The sequence below is a fragment of the Pan paniscus genome, chromosome 19, assembly GCF_029289425.2.
Source record: "Pan paniscus chromosome 19, NHGRI_mPanPan1-v2.0_pri, whole genome shotgun sequence".
Taxonomy (NCBI): Eukaryota; Metazoa; Chordata; class Mammalia; order Primates; family Hominidae; genus Pan; species Pan paniscus.
The window spans coordinates 58,130,118-58,142,468 of record NC_073268.2 but is presented as its reverse complement, the minus strand read 5'-3'; the positions used below and the strand labels follow the sequence as shown (position 1 = coordinate 58,142,468).

Here is a 12,351-nt window from a genome sequence, read left to right as displayed (position 1 = left end):
TTAAATGGTTGCCAGCATTTAATAAAAGCAAGAGATTTCACATAATACCTCAGGTTTCTATCTTCTAAGACTTAGATGGTCTAGCGGTCAGGGGCCTCAAGACAATCTCTCAAGACAATAATTAGCCAGAACTGATGAGCAGCTGGCCCTTCAGATGCAGGTGAACTGTCCAGTCCATGACAGCCACACCGTCCGCTACTGCCCACACCACCCGTCTCCTCCTTTGTGTCACCTGCCTGGCCCCTACAGGTCATATGAGCTAGATGCTCTCTCTGGATGCTTCTGTTTCTCAAATTCTAATTTAACATAGCTGCCTTATGGGAAGCAACAGTCAAACCATCCCTCATCAACTATCCTTTTGGGGCCAATTAAATAGACTTCAAAATAGACTTTAAGCAGGTTGGGGGGGGGCAGAAATCTAATGGTTTTAGGAATATCAACCATGCCTTGATAGTCAAAGCAAAGAGCTCGAAGAGTCTTCCGGTCACTCTTCATTATTGCCCAAGAACTAGTGGAAAGGGCTACATTTAATTAACTCTCCCCTTCCATCCTAGAGCCAGAGTAAACCTGGAAGTGAGGGATGAGGGAGCCAAATTCATCTAGGCCCTAGGCATTCTGGAACCAGCCCTGGCCCTCCCCTCGGGTCCTCCTCAAATTCCTGAGCAGCAGATGCTGGAGCCTCCAGAGGCATGGGCTGATGGGGTTGCTCCTGGCCTCTGAACTTGCCACTAAATGACCTGGTGCCATGGACACAAAACACAGCCAGGGGCTTTGAAGTAAGGAAGAACCCTGAGAGGACAACCAAATCAATCCACCCATCCAACATATGAGTAAAGCAAGGCTTAAGAAGAGGAAGTGTCGAGCTGGGCACGGTGGCTCACGTCTGTAATCCCAGCACTTTGGGAGGCCGAGGCGGGCGGATCACAAGGTCAGGAGATCAAGACCATCCGGGCTAACACAGTGAAACCCCGCCTCTACTAAAAAAAAAAATACAAAAAATTAGCCAGGCTTGGTGGCGGGCTCCTGTAGTCCCAGCTACTCAGGAGGCTGAGGCAGGAGAATGGCGTGAACTCAGGAGGCGGAGCTTGCAGTGAGCCAAGACTGTGCCACTGCACTCCAGCCTGGGTGACATAGTGAGACTCCATCTCACTAAAAAAAAAAAAGAGGAAGTGTCTTGCAAGTCAGTAGCAACACAGAACTCTCGTCTTCCTTAAGGAGTGTCACCTGCCATGATCCTCTGTCCTCACTCCAGGGCTGAGTCTGGACCTCAGCCTTCAATGGCAATTAGAATGAGACGCTCACAGCTACTTGCCTCAGATGCTGTTGGAACCCACCTTCGTTCTCAGCTTCCACTTCGGATGTTTCACACGCATGCTCTTCCCGTCATCTACCATTTTAGGAACTGGGATAGAAACCTTATTGGCATAATTAGGATCAATTCCTCTTGTGTAGGACCCCTGGAAAAACAAAAAAAAAACAAAAATAAAAACAGAAAATGGCTTCTCTTGGCTCCAACTCTGCAGGAGGAAGGGAAAAACTAGTTCTTGGCAAAATCTGAAGGATGGGTAAGCCCTGGCTGCAGCAGGCAGGCCCACTTCTGGCCAGTTCCTCTGGCAGTGTGTGCAGATCGAATGGAGGAGAAAAATAAACACCAAATGCCACAGGGGGACCAGCAAAGATGGTCAGACTGTCGCCAGCCTCACCATAGCTGCTGCTTCTCATCCTCTGTCCTCTTTGCTGGGAAAAAAAAAAAAAAAAATCCAAGTTACCAAAATCCATGGTTTAGGGTGAGACTTCTGGCAAGAAACTGAGAAGTAAAAATGCTGGAGAAGATTGCCATTGGGGAAAATTTCATTTTAACTTAAAAAAATACTTTGCAGCCTTATAAACATCTGTGCTCCATATGAGGTTGATGCAGAGACACATTTATGGCTTTCTTGCTGCATAAGCTGCAATATAACTCCCTGGGGGCTGGGGGTTCTCTGCTCTGTGAGGTGTTGGAAAGGCTCTGTCTCTCTGCTCCTGAGCGGTCTCTATCCCTATTGTCCTTGTGAGATGCACTGACAATGAAAGAGTACTCAGTTATTAACAGGAGTTTGGACCAAAAAGAAGGGACCCAGGAAGCCTAAAAGGCCACAAATGTAGAGGAGGAGGCCAGCTAAGGGTTTACTGAAAGGTCCACAGTCATATCAGCCTCAACACGAAAATGAAGCTGGTCTCAGACATTCCCCTTTCAGACTTGCAGGAAGTACCTGCAAGAAGGTAATCTGGTTCTGAATGAAGCCGTGCGCTGACAAGTCCATCTTGACCTGTTGAGCCATGGCGGCCCAGTGCTGGATCACAGAGGCGCACTTGTTCAGGGTGTGTCTATCCAGCATTCCTGGAAAAAAAAAAAAGATGGACCTAGAAACCCCAGAACTGGGCCAAGAGGGGAGGTGTCTGGGAAATCCCCTCATACACCCCAGCATAATTAGAATGTACTTGGAGAGGTGGATGGGCAGGTAACGGATGAAGTCTCGGTATTTGCTGAACCCAGAAGACAGGTCTCTGATGTCATCCAGGTCAACCAATAGATTGCAGGGATCGTACCCTGGCTTGGTTATGTCTCCTTTTCCAGAAAACAGCCTATTCATTTCGGAAATACACCGGAGTGAATTCCTCCATGGTTCCTCTAGAGTGAAGCCAGAGAAAGGTACGTGGTTGAGTTGGCTCTGTAGAAACTCCAGGCCGAGAACAAGTCCCCACCAAAAGCTCTCCCACAAAATAAACCTCCTCAGACTCTAACCTTAGGCCACTAGATTTTTGTCATCTCTTCTGCCACTTGAGAATAGAATCTTTTTTTTTGAGACGGAGTCTCGCTCTGTCGCCCAGGTTGGAGTGTATTGGCGCGATCTCGGCTCACTGCAAGCTCTGCCTCCCAGGTTCACGCCATTCTCCTGCCTCAGCCTCCTGAGTAGCTGGGACTACAGGAGCCCGCCACCACGCCTGGCTAATTTTTTGTATTTTTTTTTTTTTAGTAGAGGCGGGGTTTCACCGTGTTAGCCAGGATGGTCTCGATCTCCTGACCATGTGATCCACCCGCCTTGGCCTCCCAAAGTGCTGGGATTACAGGCGTGAGCCACTGCAACCGGCCGAGAATAGAATCTTTTGACCCAAATATACATGTACTTTTCAGCTTTTTCAGCCCAAGGAGAAGTCTAGAGTATCAGAGTCTGAAATGATATTGTGCCTGGAATTTTCTTAAAAATACTCCAACAAGAAAAAATTTTAAACAACTTAAGAAAGGGGGGAAAATGAATGGAATAAAATTGGTAAAGTGTTGATAATTGTTGAAGCCAGTGCTATGTGGGTGGGTGGTTATCATACTGTTCTACATACTTTTGAAATTTGAAATTTTCCATATAAAAGTGTTTTAGAATCTATGCCTTGTATTTCCTACGATATTGTGTTTCCGATGATATTTCATGTATATGTCTTGCTTCAGTTCCCAACTTAGGAGTGCCTTGAGGTAGGGAACCAAATTCCCCATTAGTTTTGTTCCCTCCTCAAGACTGAATCCAATACTGCAAAAATAGCCATTGGTGGGTTTAATTCTAGAGCTGGCCACCATGCCAGAGCCCAGGGACTAGATGATGGATTGTGGCCCAGAGCAGAGAAAGACTCCAAAGGAAATCATTGATAGTTTCCTTTCTGATCTCTATTTTCAGATGTGTCTTGTGGGCACTGCAGCGGGGAGGTGCAAATATGGGTTTGGGGGCCATATTGATCAATTTAATCCTTGCTCCTCCCCTTACCAGCTGTGAGAATTAGATGGGAAAGTAATGTCAAAGAGCCCAGCACATTGTAGATGCTAAATGAATGTGAGTTCCTCAAATCTGCCATCCCCAGATGCTATCACCCTGCCAGCCCCTCCAGTTCCACTGAGTCTTCCCAATCTCACATTGGTTGCATATTGGCTTTCTTTTTTTTTTTTTTTTGAGACAGTCTTGTTCTGTTGCCCAGGCTGGAGTGCAGTGGCATGATCTCAGCTCATTGCAAGCTCTGCCTCCCGGCTTCACGCCCTTCTGCTGCCTCAGTAGCTGGGACTACAGGTGCCTGCCACCGCGCCCGGCTAATGTTTTTGTATTTTTAGTAGAGACGGGGTTTCACTGTGTTAGCCAGGATGGTCTCGATCTCCTGACCTCATGATCTGCTTGCCTCGGCCTCCCAAAGTGCTGGGATTACAGGCATGAGCCACCGCACCTAGCCCATATTGGCTTTCTTGCTGAAAGTTCACTTACCAGGGTTAGATGCTGCCCCAAGCAAGTGTTCATTTTCTGGGGCTTTGGACAATGGAAGGGATGTGTGCTGAGTTTTGACTGTCCAATAGACTTGTGAGGTCGCAGACTTGGAGCTGTGGTCTTTCTCAGGGGAAAAACACACATCTGTGATGTCTTGATTGAGCCCTGAAACACAGAAGACCAAGACAAGGTTGCTCTTGAAGCGGGTGTGTTGAGGAAAATGAGGTGGAGAGAAACTTTTTCATTTTTTCTTCCTTCTTTTAAAGATGTACAGAATGGACCAGAGCAGTTATGTCTGTTTTTATTTGGGGCCTCCAAACTTCTATGCAAAAATCTCAGAAAGCTTCCCGTTAGCTTTTCAGCACACCCCCATTGTAAAATTTCTCGAGTTATTTATACAAGCAGAGAGAGAGAGAGTCGAGGTCAGGAATTGCAACAGGGAATGCTCTTTGGAAGCTCAAGCTGAATTTTCTTCAATGATAGAAATAACCACCCTTGAGTCAAAATAGAACATTTAACTTTTTTTTGGTTTGTTTGTTTTTGGTTTTTGAGACTGAGTTTTGCTCTTATTGCCCAGGGTGGAGTGCAATGGCTCGGTCTTGGCTCACTGCAACCTCCGCCTCCTGGGTTCAAGTGATTCTCCTGCCTCAGCCTCCCAAGTAGCTGGGATTACAAGTGCATGACACCTGGCTATTTTTTGTATTTTTAGTAGAGATGGGGTTTCGCCATGTTGGCCAGGCTGGTCTCGAACTCCTGACTCCAGGTGATCCACCCGCCTCGGCCTCCAAATGTGCTGGGATTACAAGCGTGAGCCACTGCGCCCAACCAGAACATTTAATTTTTTAAGAGAGAATCTGCTCTAAGAAAAGAGAAGGTTGTTGGCCCGGCGTGATGGCTCATGCCTGTAATCCCAGCACTCTGGGAGGCTGAGGCAGGCGGATCACAAGGTCAGGAGATGGAGACCATCCGGGCTAACACGGTGAAACCCCATCTCTATTAAAAATACAAAAAAAATTAGCCGGGCGTGGTGGTAGGCACCTGTAGTCCCAGCTACTCGGGAGGCTGAGGCAGGAGAATGGCGTGAACCCGGGAGGCGGAGCTTGCAGCAGTGAGCCAAGATCAGGCCACTGCACTCCAGCCTGGGAAACAGAGTGAGACTCTGTCTCAAAAAAAAAAAAAAGAAAGTTGCCACAACCTGTAATAGGACTTAACACAACTCCAGTGTAAATAGCCCATTCCTATGGTGAATGGGATGAAGTTTTGGAAGAGCACTGCGGAGCATTGCATCTGTGTGTACAAGCCAGGCCTTCCGCTGCTGGCAGCACTCACTCCAGAGTGGAAAGGGCCCAGGAGGGGATCCTGGTTTTCAGCCCACGTGGTGGGTGACCTAAGCAAAGTCATTCAGATGCCCTGGACTTTGGTCTTCTTATGTAAATATTAAGGATATTAAGTCGGTTGATCTCCAATCTAACTTACTGTTTTTGACACCCTAGGATTCACTGTGTCTTCATTCTATATTATCATTCTTCTATACCCCTGACACACCAAATAAATCAAGTGACATATATTGTGATCTAATTGTGTCCTAGGCCATCCAGCTTTAAAATTCTTTTGGATTCCACTAGTCTACAAATGTGACCACCTGTCAGGTCGCACTGGTGACAGGAATTACACACCTTCAAGAGCTAAAACTCCACAACGCCTCCATGTGACCACCCCCTCCCAGCTTTCTCCCACCTCTGCTTAAATCTGAGCTTCCCCATGTTGGACCTTCCACTCCTGGACCCCTCCAAAGCTCAATTCTCTTGCCTCCTGATACAGTTTGGATATTTGTCCCCTCCAAATCTCATGTTGAAATGTGACCCCCAATGCTGGAAGTGAGGCTTGATGGGAGGCTTTTGGGTCATGGGGGCAGATTCCTCATGAATGGCTTGGTGCTCTTCCCACAGTAATGAGTGAGTTCTCGCTCTATTAATATAGTTCGAGCAAGAGCTGGCTGTTTAAAAGAAACTGACACCCCTCCCCTTCTCTTGCTACTTCTCTTGCCTCATGAGACGTTGATTTCCCTTGCATTCCACCATAAGTGGAAGCTTCCTGAAGCCCTCACCAGAAAGAGATGCTGGTGCCATGCTTCTGGTACAGTCTTCAGAACTGTGAGCCAAATAAAACCCTTTTCCTTAGAAATTTCCTTATAAATTACTTAGCCTCAGGTATTCCTTTATAGCAAAGCAAAACAGACATCACCCTTATTGTTTCTTCTGCTTCCCTGAACTATCTGGCCAAACACTTCCAAGATTCTCCAACACCCTAGGCCTGTGATTCTCAAAGACAGATCCCCAGACCAGCAACATCAGCACTAGCTGGAAACTCGTTAGAAATACAGAATCCCTGGTCGAGTGCAGTGGCTCACGCCTGTAATCCCAGCACTTTGGGAGGCCGAGGCAGGCGGATCACGAGGTCAGGAGTCCGAGACCAGCCTGGCCAGCATGGTGAAACCCCGTCTCTACTAAAAAATGCAAAAAAATTAGGACATAGTGGCACACACCTGTAGTCCCAGCTACTTGGGAGGCTGAGGCAGGAGAATTGCTTGAACCCAGCAGGTGGAGGTTTCAGTGAGCCAAGATCGCACCACTGCACTCCAGCCTGGGTGACAGAGCGAGACTCCATCTCAAAAAAAAAAGAAAAGGAATACAGAATCCTGGGCCCACCTCAGACCTGCTGAGTCCGAAGTTCTGGGGGAGGAGCTTGTTTTAACAGGTCCTGCTGGAGATCCTGATACAAGCCACAGCTGGAGAACTACCACCCTAGACTTATTTGGCCCTTAAGCTATCTCCAGCCTTGGAGAAACTCTACTTTAAGGTTTCATTTCATGGATAAGCAAGGAGCATGGTAGAGTGAATGAAAAAAAAAAAAAGCCCTAAGTTTTCACTTCTTGGTCTGGTTTCTGTGCAGGGCAGCTGAAGAGAAAAACAAAAGCTTCCCCTTTACAACCCTCTCAAGCTCAGTCCAATCCCTAAAGCAGGAACGACACCAGCATTAAGGGGTCAGGGGCAGGGACCAGCCATTTCTGGGCCTATGAGATGCAGAAATCCATGATAAATGCTTGTGAGTTAAAAGTTGTGTACTTCCTCCTGCATTGATCATTTTCAAGAAGGAAGTTACACTCAGTCATTTCTCCTTTGGTAAACAGGATCGGGTGTCAGGACAAGGTGTCAGTTCAAAAAACCTATGCTGCGTTCTGTGCAATCTCTGTCTACCTATGTTGTCTACAACTGCAGTTCCTTACAGATTTCTGAAGCCTTGCCTTCTGGTCTTTGGGGGCCCTCTAGTCTCTGCCTGTGGCCTTGTTTACCTGAGATATTGTTCTCCTCTCTCAGAAACAGGACTCTGATCACATTGGCAGCAGTGAGCAGTAATTTGGGGTTGCACATCTGCAGCAGTAAGAGAGTATAATTCGCCTTGGTCCACTGGGTGCTGTTCGCAAACCAGTACAAGATCTCTTTCATCTTCCGTTCTACTGATTTATCCAACATTTGGTTCAAGGAGGACTTCACAACTTTCCCCTCTTTCTTGCTGAGGTCGATCCGGGACCTGTTATAGATGAAATCCTTTCCCTGTGTGGTCTGAAGGATATTTTGGAAATAGTGTAACAAATATAAGCTATTTAACTGCTTCAGAATGCCAACTAGAAACCTCCTCTGTGATATGTCATTGATCCTGCAGAACCACTCTTTGGTAGAGAAGATCTTCCAGGCTAAGACACACTTCCGGCATAGAGGGATGGAATCGGTTCCCTTCTCACAACGAAAATAGGGGGCATTCTTGAGCCTTGATTCCAGGTTTTCCATGATCCTAAGATAACCAGTTCATTTTAGCCCTGCCCACTTGCAACGGCAACGCCACCAAACACTAGAGGAACAGGGGGAAATGAATAAATACCCCAGTTGTGCCTTTTCTATTACAAACGTCTCCCAGAGCAAAAGTAAATGGCTGCCATGGATGGAAAGCGTATCTCTCTCAGTAACTGCCAGTAGAAGTCTGGCTTTTTGTCCAGACCTCCTTGGAAACATGGCTTTACCGTAAATCTCCTAAACCTGGCACTGCTTTATGTGGAGGCAGTTGCTGTATATTCTGAAAGAGCTGGTCATCTCATTTCTAGAACAACAAGAATACTGTTAGTCAAATTTAAGTAATATGTGGACTATTACTGGTATTGCGCTTTAATTATTGTTGTTATATATGGCTTCTGAATATTCATGAATATAAAATAAGATGCAAACTTCTTATGTTTATATCTGTTCAGTTACAAAGTGGCTATCCCAATGATGCTAAATATGTTTATATTCATTTTCTTAAGTCATCATCAAAGTAAAACCAGAAATGTTTAATGTAAATTTAAGTTATTTAACTGCTTCACAATACTAACCAGAAATCTCACTGTAGTCAAAGTGCCCAGGCAAAACATATTGGGCAGCTCACAGAAAGAGTTTCAAAGTCATGCTGAGATAATTCTCCTACTTCAGGTAAGACTCGGTTCAAACATTGACTCTGGTACTTAGGAGCTATATGGTCTTGAGCAAGCAACCTGTCCTCTCTGAGCCTCAGTGTCTCCATCCTAGTTATGAGGATGGAGAAGATAAAGGTGGGTAATAAAAATGATAACTACCTTCTAGGATTGCATTAAATATATGAGATCAGTTGTTGCTGCTATTGTTACTGTTACTAAGTATTATTACCCTAGATAAAATCAAAAGGTTTGCAATATTGTGTGCCTTTCTAATGCCCATGTTGAAAGATCAGGCACAACCAGAGAAAGGTAATGGAGTCCATCGCTGGGGTTTTGTTGGCAATGGCAGTCACATACTAGGGTCAGAATGGGGAAGAGGAATCAGGTTAAGAATGAGATCAGTTCTCACAGCTCAACCTCTTCTGTCTGAAGAGGAATCTGGAGAAAAGGCATGAGTAGATTAATATTTAATTAATCGGGAAGGCCAGACAAAGGAGGGTGGCAAAGAGAAGGGAGGCCCGAAGCAGACTCTTTGGATCTGTAAGGCGGGCACATTACCCTAAGAAGTGCTGCAAGCTAAAAGTAGCTCTTTTTTTTTTGTAATTAACTTGTTTATTTATAATTGACAGATTATAAATAGCTTGTTTTTAAAGATTTAAATAAATTAGGATTTTAATCTATGAGGCTGACATTCTTCAAGGAAGCATTTTTTTTTTTTTTTTGGAGGCAGAGTCTCACTCTATCCCCCAGGCTGGAGGGCAGTGGTGGCATCTCGGTTCACTGCAACCTCTGCTTCCCGGGTTAAAGTGATTCTCCTGCCTCAGCCTCCCGAGTAGCTGGGATTACAGGCATGGGCCACCATGCCCAGCTGAGTTTTATATTTTTAGTAGAGATGAGGTTTTGCCATGTTGGCCAGGCTGGTCTTAAACTCCTGACCTCAAGCGATCCGCCCGCCTCAGCCTCCCAAAGTGCTGGGATTACAGCGTGAGCCACCACCCCAGGTCAAGGAAGCAGTTTTAATCACCCAACTCAGTCTTTATTTCACATTTCAGGGCCACAAACTTGGGAGTCAGAGAGAGAGACTAGGTTTCAGACATGAGTCGTATCCCCTCTCCCTCAACACTGCACACACACGGTTCTCCTCAAACACCTGTGGACCATAGTATGTTGTTGCCCCTTGGCACCTCCTTTTCCAAACAGCTTCTTTGAGAAGATGACAACGGGCTGCCTCCTGAGAATAGAGGGACAAGTGGTGCTCCAGAGCAAGTGAGTGCGAGAGGGCAGCGCCTCACTCCCTTCCTCCCTGCCTCCTGCTGGCCTGCACCTTTCAGAGGTTGGGCCATACACCCGACTTTGGGGGGAAGTTGAAGCCATTTGGGATCTGATGTTACAGTTAAAAATGTGGCCTTAGGCCAGGCGCAGTGGCTCATGCCTGTAATCCCAGCACTTTGGGAGGCTGAGGCAGGCGGATCACGAGGTCAGGAGATCGAGACCATCCTGGCTAACACGGTGAAACCCCGTGTCTACTAAAAAAAAAAATACAAAAAATTAGCCGGGTGTGGTGGCGGGCGCCTGTAGTTCCAGCTACTCGGGAGGCTGAGGCAGGAGAATTGCGTGAACCCAGGAGGCGGAGCTTGCAGTGAGCGGAGATGTGCCACTGCACTCCAGCCTGGGCGAGAGAGCGAGACTCTGTCTCAAAAAAAAAAAAAAAAAAAAAAAGTGACCTTGGCACAGGGCAGGGTAGATGGGCCAGATGGGTTAGGCCAATGCGGGGACATGGTGCCAGTGGTACTCAAACAGGCAGGTGGGCAAATAGGCCTCATCAGACCGACTCGCAGGAGTCCAGCGGGGGAGAGCACTTCTCCGAGGAAGGCTATAGGATGCAAAGGACATCTGCGACCTCTCAAGTATTCAGGCTACGAGCAGCCTGGAGGCTTCATGCCAGTCCCCTATCTTTCCTTTCTGCCCTGTTTTATTCATGATCCCGATAAAACCTCCTCAGCACACAACCCTAAATCTGCACTTGCTTTTCCTGCCTTCCCACATAATATGGAGAAGCTTGGAAGGTGCGGCCGCTGCTGGGCCAGATAGAGGACAATGTGTCACACCCATCCGGCTCTGATGTCACACTTGACACTGCACCAGAGGACCTGAGCCTCTGCTGGCTCCAGCCCAGCCCCTTTGCCTTCCCCTACTGCCACCTGGCCTGGCCAGCCAGCAGGGACTCGGGAAAGCATACAGGTTTCAGAGTAGGAGGGCAAGGAATGAACTGGGCTCTGCCACGGAGCAGCTTCATATGCCTGAATAATTCACTTGCTAGTCTCAGCCTGCTCCTCTTCCATGAAGTAGAGACCACGGTCCTACCTAGCTCATAGGTGGCTGTCGGGGTCAAATGAGTAGACTTTTACACCACGTGAGGAGCTAACAAGTATTATTAGTATCATTAGGGAATGTGGAAAAAGTGTGATATCTCATCTCTCGCCTTCCCATCATGTGGTATTACACTTGTTGGAAGTTGAATTTTAAAAAGCTTGGCCGGGCGCGGTGGTTCACGCTTGTAATCCCAGCACTTTGGGAGGCCGAGGTGGGCGGCTCATGAGGTCAGGAGATCGAGACCATCCTGGCTAACACGGTGAAACCCCGTCTCTACTAAAAAATACAAAAAATTAGCTGGGCGTGGTGGTGGGTGCCTGTAGTCCCAGCTACTCAGGAGGCTGAGGCAGGAGAATGGCGAGAACCCGGGAGGCGGAGCTTGCAGTAAGCCGAGACAGCGCCACTGCACTCCAGCCTAGGCGACAGAGTGAGACTCCGTCTCAAAAAAAAAGAAAAAAAAATTTAAAAAGCTTTTGTTCATGAGAAACCAGCGCATGCACATATATACACACTTTCTTTCAGGTGATCATCAGGGTCACTACTTAAGTTATTAATGTGGGGGAAAGGTTTTTCACCTAAAATGACTGACCACTGCTATATTGAGCCTTGGTCCTTATGAAATGATCTGTTCTCCCTCCTTTTCCAGTACTTGGACTACTTCCTTCTGGGAGACAGTGGGATTTTCCCAACAAGACTACAGAGCAAGCCAGAAATAGAGAGTAAAAACTAGGCACATTCCAGCAAGGCAGGGATGGCCAACACTCTACCTGAGCCATGCACAGTCTGTGCCCTGCATGGACATATTGGGGGCATATCAACAGCAGGTTGCCCTGCAAGGACCTCCTCCCCAGCTGCCAAGATGTCTAATCACAGGTGCAGAGGGAGGGAGTCGGTGCTGAAATCTGAGGAAGCCAGGAGAAGCAGGAAATACATGCACTACCTTTTCTTCCATCTTTCATCTGGGGCTGGAGTGGTGGCCCCTGGAATAGAGGCAGTGGCTGCAGAGATGGGGGGAAACCAGGGAGTAGGTCACTCAAGGACACAAGACAGAAGCCAGTCCCTAAAGATGGCCTGCGAAAACGCAGCAGCACCCTAGGACACAGAGTGAGAAACCTGTTTCATACATCACCTTGTCTATTATTGTCTTGAAGAGCAGATTCCTATTTAGCTCTTCACATATGAACAGTTTTA

At 47.1% G+C, this 12,351-nt stretch overlaps 1 protein-coding gene across 1 annotated transcript in view; it reads right to left on the bottom strand.

Moving 5' to 3' along the window:
- FBXW10B (F-box and WD repeat domain containing 10B) overlaps positions 1 to 8,603 on the bottom strand; it is a 39,106-nt gene extending 30,503 nt beyond the window's left edge. The window contains 4 exon segments of the mRNA XM_055101935.2: positions 1,335 to 1,457; positions 2,253 to 2,671; positions 4,281 to 4,445; positions 7,633 to 8,603. Coding sequence (XP_054957910.2) covers positions 1,335 to 1,457; positions 2,253 to 2,671; positions 4,281 to 4,445; positions 7,633 to 8,128 — 1,203 coding nt within the window. The 5' untranslated portion in view covers positions 8,129 to 8,603.
- Between the last annotated feature and the right edge of the window lie 3,748 nt (positions 8,604 to 12,351).